Source organism: Acanthopagrus latus, chromosome 7, assembly GCF_904848185.1.
Source record: "Acanthopagrus latus isolate v.2019 chromosome 7, fAcaLat1.1, whole genome shotgun sequence".
Taxonomy (NCBI): domain Eukaryota; kingdom Metazoa; phylum Chordata; class Actinopteri; order Spariformes; family Sparidae; genus Acanthopagrus; species Acanthopagrus latus.
The window spans coordinates 11,760,798-11,784,329 of NC_051045.1; the positions used below are offsets into that span (position 1 = coordinate 11,760,798).

At 42.8% G+C, this 23,532-nt stretch overlaps 1 protein-coding gene across 6 annotated transcripts in view; it reads left to right on the top strand.

The window, feature by feature from the left end:
- samd10b (sterile alpha motif domain containing 10b) overlaps positions 1-23,137 on the top strand; it is a 51,084-nt gene extending 27,947 nt beyond the window's left edge. For 5 of the 6 annotated variants that reach the window (XM_037102789.1, XM_037102793.1, XM_037102792.1 and 2 more), the window contains 3 exons: positions 4,269-4,437; positions 11,580-11,720; positions 21,092-23,137. In XM_037102789.1, coding sequence (XP_036958684.1) covers positions 4,269-4,437; positions 11,580-11,720; positions 21,092-21,114 — 333 coding nt within the window. In that variant the 3' untranslated portion in view covers positions 21,115-23,137. The remainder of the gene's footprint in view (positions 1-4,268; positions 4,438-11,579; positions 11,721-21,091) is intronic. The other variant, XR_005075852.1, reaches the window with a different exon arrangement.
- Positions 23,138-23,532: the final 395 nt, after the last annotated feature.

Sequence of the window (23,532 nt, forward strand, 5' to 3'; positions counted from 1 at the left end):
ATAAGCTGTTCGAGGATACAAACAGAATGATCAATAGAGTAGTGCAGAGGGGGGAAGTCAGAGTATGTGGAGTAGGAAGAGGATAAAGGATGTGAGGAGGCAATAACACAGAGAAGTTGTTCCTTCAACACAGCGACTATAAGAGAGTTATAAGGGAAGATCATATCTACATATACACCAAGATATAAAAGTACGAAGCTTCAACTAGATTGCATGCTGAGCATACTGAACAGCGGGCCTGGTTATGGCCGCATGATACAAATTACTCCTCATACCTGCACCTGCACAGGTGCAAAGTGAAAGAACTGGCCACACGTTGAAGTCGTACTCTAAACCAGAGTTACTGCTAACTGCTGCTAACACTTAGCTACTTAGCTCAATTAGCTGTGCAGAGGCTGGTCTGATCTAGGAGCTCTGATTAGTTTTGGTAAGGACGGGGCTAGTGATTAGCATTCTAACATCAGTAGATATCTGTACAACAGAATACAAAGACTCCAAAACTCACCTTCAGTTAATTTTTGAATGTTTTGACACTTTCAAACATATAACACCTTTCAAGTGGCTTTATGTCGCTATTTGTAGCAGCTTTCTGTTAGTGATGAATTGTTGTAACGCGATGTGAGACCTTTTTCTCTGAATACACACTACAGCTATTTTTTAATGGAGCTCTATAGAACTTCCGCATTGCGCTGGAAGCCGTCGTTACTTTGCGTTGGCAAGATACATTATTTATTGTTGCTCTGTCTTAACAAGTTTTGTAGTTTGTCTACTTTAAAGTCAGATGATTTCCCAACACTTAATATGTGACACAGTCCCCTAACAATTTACTCTTTAGTGAGATATGGGTAATTTTCACTTTTTGCATTGTCAGTTTTACTTTTTACAAGCAAAAAACACCTGGTATTCATTGTTTATTTCACTTGTTTTAAGTGGCATTACACATCTCATACAAATCATCCACAGGCTTGTACATGGGACCAACAGAGGAGGGGAGTGTCTTGTTTCTCATATGAGCCCCTTTAAATTTAATTTGATAAAAATGTATGTAAACATGAGAAAAGGCATATTCAAATATTTCCATGTTAAATCCAGGTTATATAAGCACCATTTAAATATGCCTGGCTTTAGGAGGACTTCAACTTTCTTTCCCAGAAAGATTTTTGGTGCTGACTACAACATACCACTGCATACCCATTACCTTCCCTTCTTTCCCTTCAGCCTCTCTGTCCCCCATCTCTCATTCGACTTCCGCTGCACATACAGCTTTTCCCTTTGCCTATGCCTTTGCCCCCACCTCTTCTGTACTTAATAAATGAGGGAGCTCCTCCCGCTGGACAGAAGTAGGTCTCGGGAGGGAGTGGGGGGAGGTAGTAAAAGAGTAAATGGGGACGGCAGAGAACTGGCCAGAGGAGATACAGTCTGATGGATGGCAGAGGAGCAGCACAGGAAGGAGAGAGGGAGGAAGAGGAGAGGAGGAGAGGATGATGGGAAGCTATCATTCCATTTCCCCCTCTGTCTGGCTTATTGATGGCGAAGGCCATTATTCACTCAGAGAATACCCCACTCCCCCACCGCAAACCGTCCTCTCTTTCTTTCCCTCGTTCTTCTGTCTTTGTAGTTCATTCAGTTTTTTGTTTTTGTTTTTTTTTTCCCCCGTGACACACACTGTGTGGTTAAATAACTGTCAAATAATATGTGTCATGAAATATGCAGAGATCTGTATCTGTTTCCCAGAATTGTTATGGCTACTAAATTATGTCTCAGCGGATCTAAAAGCACTTTGTTTTATTGCTTCTGTGGTGATGCAATGCCATGTAGCTCCGTCACTCTTTAAGATAAGGTATTGCGGATGGTTGCATCATTTTAAAATGTGTTGTTTTAAACATGTATGTCCCTTGATTATTATGAATCTTGAAATAGCCTAATGTTTCTTTTTCAATTGTGCAAACTTGAGAAAAGAGTGCATTGTTTTGAAAGTAGTTGAAGAGGCCTGTTTATTTGTACTTTGGTAGTATGCCTATGTCTGTATTGGGTAAACGTGAGAGCCAGTTAGCCTAGCGTAGCATAAAGACTGTAGGAAACCATAGGAAACAGCAAGCTTGGCTCCGTCCACAACGAGCCATTCAAGCTCTTCCCCCTGTTTCCAGCATCATAACTACTGTACAGCTATGAGAGCGGTGACAATCTCCTTGGGCGTATTTCCCCAAATGTTGCTTTCATGAAAAGCATGTGAAGGCGAGATGGCCTTTAGCTCATTCGCTGTGTGCGGACCAAAATATTGTAAACCCCAAATTACCAAACACCTTTTCTGTTTGGTGATGGGAATGCAAACAGCAGGTCCCGCTGCCTTTGACTTGGTTTGCACAAAGATCTATTTGTCTTCATAAATTTATCACCCTTAATGATTGCCCAGGCCGGTGCAGCCTCCGCTCGCTCTAATATTTATTCAACTATGCCAATATGATGCCTGACGAGACGATGGGGACTAAATCAGCAGGACTGTAGCCTCGCTGTGGGAACACGTTCCGGCTATCCAAAGACTAGGGAGCATTTCTGACCCCCTCTTGTCCACACTCACTCCCAACTCAATCACAATTAATGACGGGGGCCGGCAGTAAATTTGGGTTATTAAAATGGCTTCGTTGCTCCACTGAGTCGAGTTAGAAGCATGTGTGCAATTAGGAAAACGAACAAAGACACCGGAGCGGGGCAATGGAGTTGTTTTCAATTAAGGCCTACAAAGCAGAACACACTTAGCCGGTGGATCAGCCAGAGCTTGATGGGGCTGATTGGTTTAAATTGACGGGAGTGGATCTCGTTACAGCGTCAGACAAAGATGTAAACAGCCATAAACCTGCGTCAGTCACATATTTACATGTGAAGGTGTTCTGGGAGCCTGTCTCGGGCGCCATTAACAAGACGCAGCGGGGAGAGCGCCGGACGTTGAGCTACGCGAGTGTGCGCCAGTTGCGTTTGTGTGTATGACATTTCAGCATACATAATCGCATTAAATGCAGTCAGTTATGGAGTGGAACGCTTGGCAGCAGTTCTGTGTTTTTCTGTTGAAAATCAGCCAAAGCCTTTGTTGTTGGAGTTGGCTCAGTCAGAGCATGAATGAATGGATTAGATATGAGAGTACGTCCCACGAGAGAGGGAGTGAGAGAGAGCTGAGGGGGGACAAGGAGTAGTTGTGTTCTCAGCCCATATGAACTGTTTGCGACTCTATTAATGTCCGTATTAATTCCCCGCACATGGCCGCGACACAAAAGGAAAGGGCCGGGCCACTGTCTGACGACGGTCAGGGTCAGGGGAATGCGTAAGAAAATGAACTGTGAGAGAAATAAAGATGTGCGCTCACACAGTCCAGAGGTACAGGTGACAGAATCATACTCAACGTGGTGACTGACTGACTGCATAATGAAGGTGCTGCTGTCGGGAGAAATTACCTCTGGAGGGAGACCAAACCAAGCTACAATCCTACGCCGACACAATATGGAATGTAATTACCACATCGGGGCATGTTGTCGACAGAGGGGTGAGCTGCCACGTGTGTGGGAGAAATAGCAGCTTTTGCGTCTGCGTCCCTAAATTAGGGTTTAAAGGTGAAAAAAAAAATGGCCTGCTTCCCTTTTAATCAAAGAACAGCAGCTGTTTGCCCCCCCGTGCCTACGAGCTTTTAAACCGTATGTTCGCTGTTAATTTGTGTAACATTTGAGCTCATTATTTGAATTCCATTTGTTTCACACAAGGGGGAGACTCTAACCTTTTCAAAGATTTCCAGCAGTTAAATGTAAGGTGCGCTCACAGGGCCTCGCGCTTCAGGGCCACCCACTGTACTGTACGGACCCTTAATAAGCTGTCTTCCATTACATGACTTTATTTGCACCCTGCACATTTTTCTACATTTGCGATGGATTCTCCGCGCTGCCGGGAGGGATTTTCGCGTCGCGAGCGGTAGCATTAACGCACATCATCCCGGCTAATTTCAAATTAATGAGAAAATCCAGCATGTTGTATATTTAAGTAAGCTACTGTAGAGCAATTACAGTGCGATTATCCGAAAAAAGGCAATAAAAAAAAAAAAGCAATGTTCTAACTTGCATCGTGTATTACCCCAGGGAACACAATACACACTGACACACACACACACACACACACACACACACACACACACACACACACACACTGGCTCTCTTCTTGCTAATACTACACCCACATACAGTGCCTCTATAAAGTTGATATAAAGTTTGCTTCTTGTGTTGTTTCAGTTGCGTCCGGGCGAAGCCTTCACTGTGTATCACACCAGCCCGACTCTGTCCAGTCTGTCCAAACCTGTGGTGCTGTGGACTCAGCAGGACGTCTGCAAGTGGCTTAAGAAACACTGTCCTCACAACTACCTGACCTATGTAGAGGCCTTCTCCCATCACGCCATCACAGGTACTGCACACAGCACATCCAGTTGCATGCACACCATTAATCATTTTTCCTCCAGGTCTTTTGGACTTTGACTCCGGGTTCTGGACCACTGGTTGGAAAGACAAAGGGAATTTGGAGGTGTCACTTAAATATACAGCATATAAATCAATAATGACAAGCTGCCAGAACAATGCACAGCATTGTCACACAAAATACTGAAAATTGAAGACAAAGAAACGTAAAGTTGCAGCGTAAATTGTTGCAAAATTTGTCAACTTCCAGAGGCACATATTGGGTTGAATGCTCAAAATCACTCCTCAGAGAAATCAAATGATTCTTCCGTTGTAATATAAAGGACGTACTTTCATCTTTGCAACTCTTAGCAGTGGTAATGAATTGTAGACGTTGTTGCTTGACGGAGGCATGCAGGCCTCTTTCACTGACCTCTGCACTTTTGAATAAGCACAGCAGCGATGTTCCTTCAGACGAAGACATTGCGAACCAGCACCATAAAAGGCTTACCGAGTGTCACACGACTTTTATTTTTAGGTTCGTGGTTCCACAGCTTAGCTTTTTCGACTGGAAACAGGTTTACACCCAAATCTCTCCAAAGGAGATTTAAAAGGCATTCATGTGAGGTAACGAAAGGAGTGCAGCCTATTTTGGGAGAAGAGAAGGGAAAGCTGCGGAAAAAAATGGAAATTGTGGGTTATCGTGTTTCGAGTTCAAACAACACCCCCACCCGCGCACACACGCATTTGTTTGTCGCGAGCCCACCCAAATGCATGCGAGAGCGCATAAATCACAACGCCGGCAGACACACACGAGCAGGTGCGTATAAACGTACACGCAGACATGAATACACATTTTGTTCACACACATCCCCAGCCTCGACAGACCAGACACCAGAACAGTTTCTTCTTCCTCTCGGAGAACAGATTGCTGCTTTGTGCCGTGGGGTCAGCCACCACTCACTTACATCAGCGTGCATACAAACACACACACGCACAAGCGCACACAGACACACACACACACACACAAGCGCTCAATGGTTTCAGGGTTAACGAAGCAGCCGCCGTCACAGATACAGCAGCTCTGATCTGATCATTTTTATTTATGTATTCTCGAACAGAGAAACAGAGAGAAGGAGACAAAGCTCGGTTTGGATATAATTATCCTCGTGTATTCACTTGCTGATGTCCAGCTGGATTTCATTTCGCCTCGGTTTTTCTAGCTCCTATGTTATCTTATTGGGCGAATATGTCTTTTTTTTTGTTGCGGGTGCATATGGAGAGTATCGTAGAATCACATCACTAAAAATGTTCCACAACAAAAGTCCGCTGTGTTTTGTTTTTTTTTTGTTTTTTCGTGCACAGAAGGATGCAGAATCTCGCCGACGGTGGAGAAATGGATTCTGTGTCTATATCATCTTAGTTCAGTGACCCAAAAGTAATTGCATTTCTCAGTGGCGGCATCATTTCAGTGGAACAAGATGCCTTGAGGAGACCAGTGCAGCTTATTCAGTGTTTTCTTGCTTTTACATAAAACACACACTATCGTCTTTTGTCCTTTTATATCCGTTATCACGACGGTTGTTACTGTCGTGTCTGGTTTCTACTTTCAAAGGTTGTTGGTAATACTGGATAAAATGTAGGCGATTCAGGTTAGAAGCTGGAAATACACTATCAGGCTGTGTGATTAGCATATTTTTCCACCGCCGGCTTTGTGATTATGTCTCCTATATTCCACCTGTGATTTCTTCTCCTCTTAGTAGTATATCATAGGTGTAGTCAGGAGATTTATTTATTTTTGACACCCCGGCCCCCCCCGGCTAGAGAACATTAAGATCCAAGATGCAACTGACAGAACGGCTGGATGATAAAAATGTCCAGTTATTTCTTCCAGAACATCATCTTTTCTAACTTGGATTGTGATTCAGTGGCGTACGAAATTATTGTATTTCCTGTTCCCACAGTCAGATTGGAGTCTAGCAGTGGCCATCGCATTGCTAATTGTAATAATCGCCACGGTCTCATATCAGCTGATTTTTGGGGAGAATTAACATAAAAGAGTCCACCGTTGATTAAAAGTACTGTTTATCGCTGTCTCGTCTCTCATCTGTGTGTCTGACCCAAATCATAATGCTGAGCAAGACACACAGATGAGAGTGGCTGAGTAGCATCAATCAGAATGATTTACAACGCATGTGATTGGTCTGTGAGTTTCCTTGGCTGCTGGTGCTAGAAAAGCTGTGCCAGTTAGAATAGAAACGCTCTGTCAGAATGTAATAATTATCAGTGATTTTTCAGTCATTGGTCCGGATAGGATGACGCCCCAGCAGTCTGAGTGACTTTGTTGGCAACTGAGAGGGATGGTAGGTTAACCAAGCAGATGTCTTTTGGTAATTTGGCTTCTCAAAATGTCTGCTTGAACTGCTGGACTCACAAAAGACTTATATATTACCACATGTGTTTGTGATTTAGTGACAGAGGCCTGCTGTTCACCCAGTATCAGCAAAGGGATCTTTAACTACATGAGTTCTCAGAAAGACGGTCACGCCAGGTGTTTTTCGTCTTCTATAGATGCATTCTTTTTCTTACCGTTGCTGTTGTCTACGTTCTGTTCACACTGTGATAAGAAATTGCCAGCGTGCTGAAGGTCAGCAGGTTCGAAAGGCCTCAGCTGCCAGACGAGTCGATAAACTGTCACCTGCTGTCCTCAGATCATGTGCAGACGATACTTTCTAGTGGCTGCGAGCTGTATTGAATGCATTTACAGACTTGAGATGTGAGACCTCCAGATGTGATCTTGATTGCATTCCAGCTTGGATTGTAACTAACCTTTTTTCAAGGTAATATATTGATGCAGGTCACAATTGTATAGCGGCTGTGAATTGCAGATGAGGCAGATAGGATGGAGGCATACAGAGAACATGCAGTATTGAATACATACCGTGAAGTAAAGTTAATATAGGTGGCTGCAGGGTGACATACTTACCTTATTATTACTGTATAAACAACCAGCACAATACAGTTTGCCTTCAGGGACAGCCTGGACTGGTCTGCCATCGCAGGTTTAATCTAAAGGTTGTTTTTTCTTGAGGAAGTCTTTACCGTCGTCCCTCCTGGATTGCTCTTTCAGACGGTCTTAAGTGTCATTACTGTCCTAGTCAGGGTGGAACTGCTTCCCATTTGCCCACAGACACTGTTAATAAGCAATTTATTTTGAAGCCAAATTGAGAAAAGCGAACAGCTTTTGTTTTTGTGTCTCTTTTCTCCCTTTGACAAGCGCTACTTTCCCTATCTGCAGGCAATTATTAGGAGCTGTATTAAGTCTGTCTGAGGGGAATTGATTTGAGCTCCATTCATCTGCTTTGTCTCATTTGTACACACACAAACACACACACACACATACACTCTCACACACACACAAACACACACATGCACGCCCAGACCAAGGACAGTGGTTTTTCTAGGACATACTGGTACTGCTGTTGTGAAGCACACACGGGGGGGCTGTAGGGGAGATGGAGCGAAGAGGTCGATGAGCGTGTACACGGAGACTCGTGTATAAAAAGATTACTGTAAAGCGAGCACAAAATAAATGGCAAAATTAAGGTTGTTGTATTCCCCAAGACAGTTGTGCTGCTCACATGAAATGGGTTGTTCCACTCCATGTGCTAGAAACAGAGAGCACCTGGACTCAGAGGGAAGGTAAATAATGTGCCTTTAAACCACACGTACGCACACATACACAGATCCATTAAACCACGATGAAAGCTAAGGGGTTTGTCATGGCTTTGTCTCCCAGGGAGTGGAGGCTTGCCCACAGTAGAGGTAGCTATTGTCTGTATTGTTCAAGCCCATCTGGTTGCAAGACAAGGGCTGGCTGACAGTTCTGTCCTCCTCTGGCTTGCTACAGCTCTAGTGAGAGCTATACGTCATATCTCATATTTGAGAAACAAAAATCATTATTATATCTGCGTCCTGATAAAATGTTCAGCAGTCCGTCTGCTGCCTACAAAGAATCAATCACTTTGCTTCAGAGAAGCTTTGTTAACAAAAGTTTCCTCAGTGTTGTGTCCCGAGACAAAAAAAAAGAAAAAAAAAGAAAGAAAATGGTCTTCCTAACCAAAACTTGACTTCTTCAGTTGCTCCTCCAGAGATTGAGATTCAATACTGATTTTTTTTATTGCGGTCAATGTTTTTTTTTTTTTACTACTATATTTTTTATACTACTTCAGTTTACCTTCAGAGGTATATGCATAAACTGCTAACAACCAGGCAGCAACATAAAAAAGAAACAGAAGAAGAGACAGAGCTGCAGTTTGTTTTGTAAGAGTGCAATGGTCAGCAGATGAGTCATACAATCGAAAACACGGAAAGACTGTCTAGATGTCCAGCAGTGGGATTCTGCAGTGGAATATGAAAGTGTTAAAGGGCCATTATACATCAACAGGAGTTGCTTGTTTGATGGCCATAGAGCTTCAGAAAGCCCCTCCACTGTTATCGTTATAATATTTGTACTAACAATTTCTCAAACTTTTTCCCTTAAACCAGCAATCTGATATTTTTTATTTAGTTTCTTAACACATTATGTAAATGATTGCAACAGGAATAGTGCACATGCAAGAAATGCCAGAAGTATTTAAACTAGTGATTTAAACCATAAACTCATTGGGAAACTGTATTCTGAGGGGGAAAAAATCAGTTGAGAAGTTGGATATTTTCTCATAAGCTTACATACAGTCACACTCCTTTTTGCAACCAATGGAGTCAACACCCGCTGGCCATTTTTTAGACTTGGGAGCCCTTTCCATATACAGTCGGTCATTATCTCCAAATTTGCACCTCATGGCTACTTGTGTCTCTCTGTGACACCCAGCTTTTCAGCCCACCTCTGTGTGTGGTTGTTCAACAAAACTATAAACACTCATTGTGTTACTATCAGTTTTAGAGGACGTGGGCAAAGACTGATGCAGTGCTGTCACTTTACATTTTACCAGTACTCCTGAGGTAATGCGGTTGGGAATACCATGGCTCGGGGCATGTTACATTAGTTTTTACAGATGGTTTTAGAGGCACTTAGGTCAGGCCTGGGCCTGCTGAGGATCACAACAGACCTGCCTCAGTCCCACCATTACACACAGATCTGTTCTCTGCCCTACAGCCTTTGATGAAACATGACTTCTGACTCTTTATGAGAGATATTTATATTTCATGGGCTCAGAAAAAAAAGTCAAAGCAGTCTAATTATCCTTTCATTTACTAATTTTCTCTTCTCTTTGTGTTCAGTGCTCGCCTTCCTCTCTTCTCTTGAACTCTGAAAGACATGCTTATTAGCAGCTGTGGCTAAATAAAGGCAGAACAAACATGCTTTAATGATTGTGTCCCATTAGCTAGATGAGAGAGAAAGCCTGAGAGAGACGTTGTTCATTATGCATCCAAAGTATTGTAGGCACATACTAGATATGCATGCGCGTATAAGTTGGGGGACTTTTGCTCTGCAGCACATTCATAATGCGCAGGTACTGTACAGAAACAGAGGGAAAGACAGAGATGCAGAGGCTGTACTGATGTCAGCTGGAAGGAAATGGGAATGAATGAAATGAAATGGAGAGTGAGCTGCATGAGTAATGAGTCTAATTATGATTTGGGCTGCTGCAGGTATGATGGATTCCTCTTCTGTCTGCAGCAGTGAAGGACATAGCTCCCTTTACATATAGCAGCTATTGTGTGTGTGTGTGTGTGTGTGTGAGAGAGAGAAACTGTATTACCATGGTGCATGTTAAAGTTTTTCATATTGCCTTTGTGTTTGTGTGCAAGTTGGTTGTAAAAGCTGTTTACTGTGGGTAATGGTATGTTAAATGTGTGTCCCCTCGGGGTCAACTGCCAAACTCTGTAGTAAAACTCAGCCAGCCCGAGCCACTGAGCCATCCTCCCCATGCCAGCCCCTTTTACTGCTAACAGCTGGTAGGCTGCTGTACTAAACAGGAAATGAACACCTTGGTCTTGGAAATAATACGGTGACTATTCAATATGAATGCACCTTGCCCAAGTGCACAGAAAATGTCATGTATACAGATGCATGAGAACATGTTCTCAGCACATGCAATAGATAAGTTAAAGTCTTATATCCCTGTGAAAGGCATGTCTGTGAAGTATGGGAGGAAACCCACATGTATAGGGGAATACACAAACAGCTTAAAGAAATGGTAAAGTTTTAAACCTGGAGATTGCACCAAAGTAGTTAAGGTTCCCATGAAACAGCTAGTGGATTGCTCTTTGGTTCGGCACAGGTACATGTTTCCGAAGAACAGGCGGCTAGGAAATGACTTGTCACAGATATTGATTGCCATTTTCAGTATACAAAACTGTTGTGTTATTGCAGGTTATGCATCCCCCTGCTACTGAGCTGATTCAGCTAATAGGACCGCGAACTAGCTAACGATAGTGTCATTTAACAGCAGTTTGAGCAGCAAACCTACCGATATAAGTCAATATTACGTAAATCACCTCTGTAACTGGCCTCCATCATTCTTGGATGGGGCGAAAGGCCCGGGTTCAGAGGTGTTCACCGGGAGGTGGCTAAGTTAGCGGTAGTTAGCTGTGACTACAGCAACAAGTAAAGCTGTCGTTCGAGCTGACGGTCGAGTTTTCCAGACGAATTGTGACAGCGCGTACTTTTCTAGTAAGTCAATAATTCTAAATACCATTAAAAATAGCTACAAAACAACGTTTGTTTTTACCATTGTTGGGCCTGATACTGCAGTATAGGTGAGATTTAGAGCAAGATGAGTGTGATCAAATTATACTTAAATGCTGATTTTGACTATGTAGAAACTTAGATGTAGAATAGGCTTTGATATGAATATTTTCGAATAACACCAGTGAGTTAAATCTGTCTGCAGTGTAACTCTATCTGTATTCTAGGTGAATTTGATCCTACATCCAGTGTAGGGAGCTAATCAAAGACAGTTTGTTGACTGCTGTTTCACACCGGGCTGTTCATGAATAAAATTAGCAATCACCTGGTTCACTGAAATGACAAAATGGAATTGAACAAAATTGATCAGCCCCCATTGGTACTGATAGTATTCGTGTAGAAAGATGTTTTAAATTAGCCGAAAAACCTGATCCATATACCCCTCCTCCACCCGACAGGGCGGGCGTTGCTGCGTTTGAACGGGGAGAAGCTGGAGAGGATGGGAATCGTCCAGGAGACGCTGAGGCAGGAGGTCCTCCAACAAGTCCTCCAGCTGCAGGTCAGAGAGGAGGTCCGCAACTTGCAGCTCCTTAGTAGAAGTAAGTAATAACATGGTGTCTCTGTGTGTGTGAGCAACTGTTTTTCTGTGAGTAATTGTGTTTTTGTGAGTAAAGGTGGAAGTTAAAGAAAGTGACAAACAGGCGGAGAGCGGTCTGGTTTGGTTAAATTGGAAGGAGGCAGTCTGAGAGCACGCGTGCCTGCTGGGACAAACATGGAGTTGGACATCAAATTGTGTGTGGCTGTGTGCGATTTTATTGATGGCAGCTCTTGATTTGCTGCCCTGCCTCTGAATGATGACTTCGGTAAACACTTTTATTATCTACCTATCAATAAACTGGCTCAGTCAATCACTGCTGACCTGCTTTCAGAGGTTTGATGGGGCTTGCTTCTTGCAAGTCTGTTTTGGCTGTTGTAGAGGTTGTTGTAGGTGGTTGTTTTCTGTGTTCACTGATTGCCATGAGTGGTAAATGTCACAGATGCACAATACACAATTACCTTTACCTGGAGTTGAAATTCAAATGTTCTCAAGTTTTGCAACAAAAGGTTCACTGTGAATAAATATTACATACAGTGGGGTCAAAAAGTCAGAGACCGCTAGTCAAAATGCTTCTTTATTGCAGTTTCAAATGATAATATAAGCTGAACAGATTGAGTGAAAAGTTGAATCTTCACGTTGAACTTAGCTGAAATCATTTTTTAAAAATGTACTAAAATGAACAAAAGGGTGTGTACTGTGTTGTTGAGATATCTACTGAGGTAAGCATGCTAACCAGCTGACCATGGCCCCTCCTGACTGTCATGGGCAGTCACTTGACCTCAACCCCATTGAACCTTTATGGGGGCACTTTATGGGAGACTGAGAACGCAAAGCATTTTTGGACATCCCATTAAACTTTGAATAAAACATCAGGTTTTACACAAACTTGTGGAGTCCATGCCTGCTTCAGCACAAAAGCATAGATATTCAGCAATTTATGGGCATAATTTCAAAGATTCATCTTTTCTTCTTAAATTGTTGAGCACATGTTATCATTTGTAAAGAAAGAAACAGTCTAATACTCTAAACAAATGCAGAGTAGATGTATTTTGACTGGTGTCTTGGATGTATGGGTCTCAGACTACTGATTGATAAAGAGAAAAAACGCCAAATTCATGTATTGCAAATATGAATTTGGAACTGTTGTGTTTATACAGCCTAATAAATGCACATCTAAGGTTTCGTAAGATGAGATTTGTTGGTTTTTTGTTTTTTGTTTTCATTTTTCATGATATTCAGAACAAAATGCACTGAGCACCTTTCAGCTATTTCACTCCTTTGTTTTCCTTTGGGCACCATAGTCTGCAAGATCATGACCTACATTCAGCTGCAGCAGAATCCTGGCTGAGCTCATGTCACCAGTGAGAGGGGATCTGCAGCACTTAAGGGAAATTGCAGCATGCTTGTTGCTTCAGTTGTTCCCAATGTGCTGCCTGGTAATTCAGTTCCCAAACAAGGAGGGGCAAAAAGCGTCTGGAGGCTTTACTGTTCTCTTCTTATTCATGTCGCATACTGAAGAGCACAACCATGTCTGCAAGAAAATGGAAAAAGAAACTGCATAACAATTTTCTTCTAAACGTTCCACTCTCCCCCATGACATAAGTGGGTCAGACCAAAAAAAGAATATTTTGTTAGTTCAGGCAGAGCAGTGGACTTGTGCCATCAAATGATCATTAAGAGCCGGTGGTGTGAGGGCTCTTACAATCAGCCGCTGCTCTCAAACAACTGAATGAAGTGGTCTTTGCAATCCAACAAGCTCACACTCTCTGATCATTCATGCAAGAGAGTTTGCTCCGACGTAAGTGCCTGACAGCAATTATATAAATAACTCCGTGTTTGATGCCCATTATCATCTTTCTTTGGCCCCAACTCCGGGACCTGAAAGTGTTTCTGTAGATGCAGCTTCAACTGCATATCTGAGCCACAGATTCCGTGAGAGTTCCACAAACCCCAAGCAATATGAAAAGCGTGTGAGAGGGAGGGAGACATAATAAATGTAAGCGAAATAAAAGATAGAGATTGCAAATGTAAGTGAGTCTAAAAAATGGGCTCCTGACTCCTGGCATTTCAAAATATAATAATCTGAAGTCACTGAATAGCTCTGTGAAATAGTTTGAACAGAGTGTTTTTCAATAGCTCCACAAGAAAATAAACTTTAAGCACCGCAAACCAAACAAACCTCTTTGTACTTGTGGTGATCAGCACTGCGACGCAACAGGTGAACTGAATATCGCTTGAATATTGCCTGATCTGACTTCTGGGATTACCTTTTGACGTTTGGCGAGAAAGCAGCTGGAAACATAACAGGGAAGAAATGCAGATGATATGCAACAAAGGGACCTGATCAGAGTCAAGGCAGGGATGTCACAGCTGCTTTAACCAGCGGATGACCGGGACACTCAAACTTTCATGACATACATGCCCACCAAGCATGTTGAATAGAATTAAAATTGGATTAAATTGAAAGATGGAATGCAATTTACTGGTAAGGAGACAGAATTTAATTGCTGTTGGACACTTCTATTAATAGAGCAATGCTAATGTAATTTGCCAGTTCACCAGGCTCTGACTTTAAGCTATAAGGGCAAGCTAATTTGGTGGCCTCATAAAACACCTGAGGCTCACAGGGGTGGAGGGTATTCAGAGGTGATGAAGGCAGAACAGGGTGGTAAGCATCTGGAGCGATAATGGGGGTTGCTTCAGTGCTGGAAATTAAATGAGAAGTGTGATGAGGTGGTGATAAGGTGGTAGATGAGGGCAGAGGTGATGAAGGTCTCAGTGTAGACTGGAGCATTGAAAAAACTGCTTAGCATTAAATGTCTGTCCTGACACTTCGGTTCAGGTCAAAGTTCATGCAGTCTCACCGGAGTCTCATCACATCTCAGCATATTCTTTCAGACAACTCGACCTCGACATGGATGAGGTCACAAAAATGTTCAGTCTGTTTGTATGAAATGTCTTAACAAGTGAAATATCTTGACAACTACTGGATAGATTACCATGAACTTGATACAGATATTCATGGTCCCCAGAGGATGAACTCTACTAACTTTTATGATCCCATGACTTTTCTTTTAGTGCCATCAGCAGGTCAAATTATCACATATGTGTGTCAGGAAACATGCTGACAATTACTTCATGGATTGCCATGTACATTTTGAATATACATTCATGGTCCCCAGAGGATGAACCATGTGAACTTCGATTGTCCTCTTACTTTTACTCTACTGTCACTATGAGGTTGGCATTTTTGTTTTTTTAAATGAAATGTCCAACAACTGTTGGATGGCTTCCATTAAAATTAGGTAGATGCTCAGAAGATGAACCCTAGCAACTTTGATCCCTTGACTTTTCGTCTAGCTCCACCAGGTCAAAATGGTTATGAATGTAGTGAAATATGGTAACATGCATGTGCGTTATGGGTTGCCACGTAAATATTTTTACAAACAGTCATGGTCCCCAGAGAATGAATACCCATTGATGTTGATGATCTTCTAACTTTCCTCTTGTGCAGCCATGAGATTGGCTGAATCAAATATCTCAACAGCTAATGGATGGATTACTATGAAACTGAACACACATGTTCAAGATCCCCACAGAATGATTCAATGATTCACATCAGGCAGTTAATGCATTCAGTGCTTATTAGAAAGGGTTGGTGGCGCTGACACGCTTAACTGAGATAGTGAACATACCTCCAAAATATCAGCATCTTGACATCATCCTTGTTAGCATGTTCGACATGTTCACAATTGGCTAAAACACAGTGTGCCTGGGTGCAGCTTCACAGAGCTTGGCTGCACTCCTCTGCTTCCATGGAGAGAAGGTGCTGATGTTATGACGAGTAAATTGCAGGTGATGCTGTATGTGTGGAGAAGCATAGTGATGTCAAAATGGACAGATGAGAGCTAGAGGTGAGAGAGAAAGAGCCAAAGAGTGGCTAATGCACCTGCAGGGTTTGCTGTCAGGCTCATGTTTGAGAAGCAGAGCACAGGCTGCTGGTTCACGCTGCACTCCACTCAACCCTAAGACACCCATGCAGCTATTCTCCCAGAGCGACTCCACCGATACATTTACAATCCTGGGGTGACTTAGTAAAGCCGTGCGTCACACCACCTTGTCAGGTCTGATCTAGCTGCAATAGATTGACCAAAAATTAAATATTGATCTCACAATAACTGCTGAGAAGAGGATGAAAATTCAAAATAATCTTGAATGTGATGGGAGTTTGTCTGTGAACAGAACCAAGACAGCACAGTATAACTCGACCCTAACGAGACCCTCTTATTATTCACGCTGGCAACTTTGTAAAAAAAAAAAAAAAAATTCCCATAGGTGATTTCTTATAAAACCTTTACAAGCAACAACAGCCCTCTCTGTGTCTCTCTTTTGAAAATATTAAAAATGGGCGAATTATAGAAAGGTGCGCCGAAACATCTGAAGGATAAGGTTTAAAAAGATGGAGCAGAAAAGGAAGAATAATAAAGAATAATAATAATTAAAAAAAAAAAAAAAAAACGAGGGCATGGATTGAAGGTGAGATGTTTAAGGGATGGGGAAAAATACAGAGGACGAAATCAACAGATCACAGAGATCAAATAACGAGACGGAGCGAGGAGGTTAATGAAGGAACATGGATAGCGAGAGAAAAGCCTCTGATAGGTCCGATAGCTGTTTTTTTTCATCCCCCTGGCTGTGGGGCCCTACTTTCTGCTTCATGCTAATCTGTCTGAAGCAGGCTCACTTGCTCAAAGCGCTGTAATAGCATTTCACACTCGACGCTGAATCACATTACTTCTGTTGCAAATTATTGTTTGAAAATGTTGTTCTCCACCCAATACCCGAGGAAAGAAACGAGTTTGAAAAAGGACGTGTCTGTGACTAAAAGAGATAGTGATATTTTTTGGTTTCACAAGAAACATGTGGAAAGTTGTTTACGCAACTCATCTCCGTGTTTTACCGACAATTTGATCAGTAAATGGAATGATTCTGGGGAAAGGATTTAATGACGGAATTAAATTTGTACTAAAGGGCAGTCCCCAGATTTTACACCTAAAGGTCAGCTTACTCATCACATCGAGGACTCCAGGAAAATGGAAAAAACAGAATCGCCACGCTATATAATGCTTCCGTGAACGTACATTACCTCCATGCGGTGTTTCGTGTGCATCTACTCATCAGACATGGAAGAAATGCAGAGACGCTCCTTACAAGGGCCTCAGGCTGTTCCGCCTCATGAGTACCACGTTATTACATGAGCACTTGGTGCTGTTGGGTTGGATGGCGCTCATGTTCAAACTTCATTTTGATCTCAGCTTCACGCCTGTAAAGTTTCATGACTGCATCAACACAAATGTAGGCCACGGTGCGCAAAGTGCGGGGAGAAGGACCCCCTCCCCCCATACTTGCAGCCTTTCTCAGACCGTGCCCGCTTCAAGCTTCATGTTGATGTCAACCACACACCTGTGAAGTCTGTAACTGTATCTTTGCACAGCTGCGATGCTATCGCGCTGACAAAAATCTGGCCGCTGACAGGCAAATAAACACCTGCCAGAGCACCCAAAACGGCTTCTGTGTTCGGTCCCGCTGCAGTGAACATCTCCGGGACCACACTTTGCCATAATGACACACACAGACTCACCAGGCGTAAACATTAACTGCCGACGCGGTTGAGGCTGGTGACAAGTACACCTCGCAAGTATAACAGATGTGTGCTATGAACCCCGGAAGTGTAATATACTAGATAATGTGGGAAGCTTTCTAAAGACAGACAAAATAACTCAGACGATTTCTTGAATTAGTCTTTAAATGGAAAGTGTTTAACATATTTGACACAAACTGTTAAGTGCAGAGATGGAAACGTGCTTTTGAGTTGCATTATGGAAATTGTAGGATGCAGCGTTTTTGGAGCTTGACCTGTAGTAAGGACTAAAAGTCAGGATATCTAAGTCCCTGCTGCACCAACTATTTTTATTCATTGTGTCATCTCACAAGTCCCTCTTTATGGAAATGTGACACTACTTTTTTTTACGTTGAACTTAAATGTGTTTTGTTCCCTGTAACAGTCGACAAGACAAGCAACAACACTTTTCCATTCCTTAATGAACAGACAAATCAGTGTATTTTATCAGATCTGCATGATAGTTCTCACAGACTTTCTTGATAAGTGCCACAGAATACGTGAATGGAACCATGATTTGATAAACTGGGTCATTTAAAAAAAACAGTGCTGAGTTCTAGACTTTAAGGTGCTTTGTGTGTTTGAAGAATGAAAGGCAGCAGACAGCAAGGAAATAAATGTGCACAGCAAACACTTTTTGAAAATGAGCAAAGACTCAGAATCAAGGGTAGTTTGTTGTAAACTCATGGAGGAAATGAATTCCTTCAAACAATAATGTGACTATCACTAGTTGAACATTTTTAGATATTTGGTCATATGAAATTGTGAGCAAAGAGAAAACAGTTAAGGAAAAAAATTGAGTCACGCTGCGCGACCGTTACATTTTTTGCCAAAACATGGTTTAACACCTGTAGTGAAGTTTTGATACACACATTCTCAGGGATACACTTTTTTTTAAATCTATCCTCTGCTCCCAACTCCAACAAACTATAAACCTTTCACACTGTTCCATTCCACAGAGAGCGTGAACTTCAAAACCTTTTTTTCTCTCTCTCTTATCGCTTTAAACTCGGCGCAAAGTTACACTTCATGGTTAGATAACAAAACTTATTTCAAATTTGAAAGTCGCTGACGGTTGAAAAATAACGCAGTGTGGAAATTCAAAGCAAAGCGTCAAAGTTGAATGCAAATGTATGTACAGTATAAAGGCCCCCCCCAGCCCCCGCCCCACCCGCCACATTAACCTTTCGCAGTTTGCATTGTTTCGCAGTCTGTTGTACGTGTTTCCTCTTGCACATAATCCTTTCGTGGAAGGGAAAGCTATTCCCTTTTGTGCATGAATGTTGTATTTGTATTTTTTTGGACATGGTATTTCATGCATTTTCAGGAGCCTGGGCTTGTTGGTTTATCAGTCGGTCAGCGAAAAGGTAAAGGCTGATGTCTTCCACAGCCCAAAGCCATAGCTCTCTCGGGGCAGTGTGAACCACGCAGGGGTTGTTGTAACATCTGGATAGCTTTGGGAGGCAGGATTGAGATCAGAGCCCGGTGGGGTATCTGCCCCTTCTTCTGCTCCTCAGCTTCTGGTTATTGGTATATCTTTATAATAAACTGTCAGCTCTTCCTTCCTTCTCAGCGCATCAAAATTTCATCAAAGTCGGTCTGCGCCTTTGTGTCTCGCCATCTGCCGCGTATCAGACTCTCAGCGGTAATTAGCTGAAACAGGATGACGTTGCGAATAACCCCTGATGTGGGCCTAGACCCCTACACCACCTCAAAAGATGCTGCCGTGAGAGACCGTCTTGCCGGCCTTGTTCCTCTGAACGCTCCTCTGATGTTACCCATCCATGCAGAGCTTTACTCAGAGCTCTGTGTGGCGTCTGCCAGCTGAACTGAAGCTCAGCGTTAGAATATGAATTAAACCCTGAGCGTGACAGACAGGGAGAAAGGAGGAACATGTCAGTTCTCCTCAGCACAAATTTCGCCTAGTTGCTGTTCAACCCCCCCCCTCCACCATTCCCGCCGACTCTCCTCTGCTGCACCTAGGCTCTGACGACTCCATTGGGAGCTCATTTAAAAGGATTTCTATCAGAGAAGCGGTTGTCTGTACAAGCCTCCAGTCATATCAACGCCTCTCCATCCTCCCGTCTCTCTTTCTGTCTCTCTCTCTGCATCGCTTCCTGGTTCAGGTTCACTCCTGCGCCGCCTTACATCTGTCTGTGTCTAGAGACAGGTGGCGCATCTTCCCCGGCTATCAGCAGAGGAGGGCTGAAATGCCAACAGTCTGGGAGAGAAAAGTCCGCCTTCCCACTGACACTTGGTGTCATTTCAGGATGGAACGAGCTGGCTGGTTGTCAGGGAGGCCACCTGGTCACATCTGTTGTTTCGAGAGGGGGAAAAGCGATAATGACTTTGAGAAAAAAAAGGGGGGGCTTGTTATTACCTGCTGATTAAGTAAATGTCATAATTTCTTCCCTTCAGCTTTGAAGCTTTATAACAAGTTAATTACAGCACATTTTTAAACACCTTTATTTGGGGCAGTTTCATCCTCTGTATGGCGCTGATTTAGTGTCTGTCTGTCTACCTGCATCACAGGTGTCGCCGCAATCCTCATGCACTACCAGTGACTCTCTCACTTATTCAGTCAGCCAGTGTTTCATACTAAATTATTGGCTGTTATAGAGGTTGTTACTCTGTGATGGAGTGCAGCGTGTTACATGAAAAGAGGCCAGTGGCGCAGGTTACTTGATAATTCAGTAGAGTCGGGGGAGTAGAGTAAGACATCCCATACAGATTCAGGAAGGTCATGAGCTGCATTTGTGTGCTTTGAAAAAAGACTCTCAGATTAAAGTGAAGCAAGAGAGTTTTACCAAAAGGTTTCCATGATGGCCTCATTTTCCGGTTCTTACTTTTCTTTCGGTTTTCGAATAGATAATGTTTACATGCCTGTCTCTTTGAGGCCCCATCGCCTAAAGAGCCCAGCTGCTGCTCTGATTGGTCAGCTCTCACAGGCCTGAGCGGGCACCGCCCAACGTGTTTCCTCATCATCTCTGAATTTGTGTGCCCTTCTCCAAAGATTGATACTATCACTACTATTTTGTTACATTCACAGAGTTTATATAGCATCCAGACCTGCATTATGGAAATGGAAAATCACACTTCCTACAATATGGGACCTTTAACAGACTTACAATAGACCATATTCACAGGATGGCCATTTTCCTCTGGCATAGTACTCGGGATGGGAGGCTCTAAAACTGTAGGCCCCTGCTGTGTTCCCCTGTTAGAAGTACTTTAAACGACAAATTGTTATCATTCACCACTTCCTGATTGATCAATAAGTGCAAAGACGACTGACACGAGACTACATTTCAAGGTAAAACAACAAATTCGATGACCTGTTAGGTTTCATTAGACAACTGCTAACATTACACTTGCTAGCCAACATGACTGCTTGATATTGTAACGCAATAAAAAATGTCAGAGCACATGTTGGACACACACTGATGAGGAAGCTTTTGAAATGCCAACGATTTGTTTATATCACTTGCAACGTGGAACACGTTGATCCCACCCGGAGCATGACATCCAAGTAAAGTGGCCGCCGTGTGAATATGGTATACAGGACATGACGTGAGGGCATAATTTTCTGCTTTTTCTATCCATGGGAATCCAAATTGTAACACAATAACACATCCTGTCTCTCTCTCGCTCTCTCGTTCTCTCTCTCTCTCTCTCTCTCTGTCTTTCTGCAGCCTCCTTTGGAAACTTCTCTTAGCTCATCCCTGGATCCATTTGGCAGCCCCCCTTTTCCTTCATCCCCCCCCGTGTCACAATACATCTCCAGGAGCCATGGAAGAGCTGCTGTCTTCAGATGTGTGAGCAGAGAAACAAGGAGTGAAAGGGGAGAGGACAGGCCTATAGACTACATGCCAGCAGCCAGTCCGGAGGATTCTCATTCAAGGCAGCCAATCTGGTTTACGGTCACTGAGACAGAGACAAAGCCCCGCTCAAGGCAGGGGTACCCACTGTAACATAGTGATAAGATGTAAGATTCATGACACTAGTGATGATGTAGGCCGATCTCTCCCTTTGGTTCCGTGTCTCATTTGGATCAGATTGGTTGTGGACAGAACTGGTGAAACACACATTCCATAGTCTTTTTTTCTCTCTCTTCTGGTGAAAGGCTTACACGAAAAACTTGGTTATGGTTCAACATCAACTTACCATGTGAACCCATGATGATCCCATGATGACTGCCCACTGGATCTGAGGTGAAGCAGAACTTCCGGTGGATCTCCAACTCCCACACCAGCCGACTTACTCCAATAAATTAATGATCTATTCCCCACCCATGGGTCACACTGCATTTTCCTCTCAGGACTTCACTTTGGAAATTGTAGGTTTTGGAGCATCAGCAACAACACTTAAAGCCGAATGTCATTCCAACAATCAGTCTTTTTGTATTGTGACTGATCTGCAGTATTTCAGCGAGAAACTAGAATATGAAGTATATATATACAGTCTGAGCGTTGTAGAATAACTGTAAATCTGCGTATACTGTAACAGTACCATAGTCTTTTATTAACGGAGTGGATCCTGACGTCTTAGAGTTAAAGACTAACTCAATTTTACACTTGGAGGTCTTGGAGATTAAAGTGAATGAATATCTAAAAAAAAAAGTAGCATAAAGCCTTCTGTGGCTCTAAAGGAAGCTACATGTATTCTGATATTGCCTCCAATGATGTCACTCAGTGGCTACATGGCATTATGGGTAATAAAGGCGCCAGGTTTTGAAAAGGAAGAAGGATGTGCCGAATGAAAAAGGTGATCATTTTGTTGATTTTGATCAATAAACTTAATGCAGTGCCAGACCAACGGACTGCTTTTTAAAGCCTGGCGCATACATTACCCACAATGCAATTTAGCCACAAAGTGACATCACTGGAGGCAGATTATCAGATTGCATGCAGCTTTCTCTGCAGCAACAAAAGGCTTTACATGACTGTTTTCACACCCGCAGCAGTACTCTCCTAAGACCTGTAAAGTTACTTTAATGTAAAATTGTAAAATTGGGAGTTACCCTCTAATGTGATAATCACTGATTATGCTTTATAAAGCAATAATTGAAATCATGATAGGTGGAGAGGTGTAGCACTGTATGGGGTAAATAGTAATCAATCTTTTTTTAAATGGGTTGAGATGTATGAAGTACGAGTGTCTGTATGAGGGAAACGTACATTTTGCCTGTTACGGCTACTGCATTTGCCAGCCTGATAGCTTCTGTCCTTAGGGTGCGCTCTATTACTGTATACTGTATGTCATCTCTCGCACACGAGCACTAAGAAAAGGACAAGCCCTGTTGTATTCCGCCCACTCTCTGTCACTGGTGTGACACAAATCAAGACACTGCGACAGCCACCCAGACGCAAGATTCCCGGCCTAACTGAAGCGAGCACCCTTTGATGTCACTCGAGACAGCAGCAGACAGCTACATGTGACGTCGACGTTTAAGTCTCGTAAATAAATGAATTACATAAATAAATAAACCTTGAACAAACAGAGGCATCCTTCCATCTGTCCTGTGACGAGGACTCTTGGGGCTAATGTGAGTAATTGGCTGTTTAAAAGGGAGAAACACACTGTATTTTTTTGGGCGGGGGGGGAGATTCCTGATGTACTGTAAATATTGACACTTTTGATTTACTCTGTCAGACGATTGATGACGTGTTTGAAATGCAGAAAGGAAAAATGATAAATATGTATCTGCTCCCCAGATGTGAAGATGTGTGGTGTGGAGCGTGATGGAAGCTGTCTTTTTAGAATAAACTAATTGACATTGTTGGTCCTGATTTTCACACTTTCACCTTTACTGTAATGTCATAACTGTTTTTCTTCTTGAGGTGTTTATTATAGAACCAGGTCTGCAGACATTGAAGCAGAACGACATAGTGAAACACAAAAGTTACACTGAAAACAACAAAATACCCTCATCGGAAATAAGCAGGGACGATATAAACTCAAGTTAAAGGTCCAGTGTGTAGGATTTAGTGACCTCTAGCGGTGAGGTTGCAGATGGCAACAAAGAAAATATCCCTCATCTATCCCTCCCCCATGTTGGCCGCTAAGAAATGCAAAGGCCCTCTATAGAGTCAGGTTTTGATTTGTCTTTTCCAGACTACCATAGAAACACAGC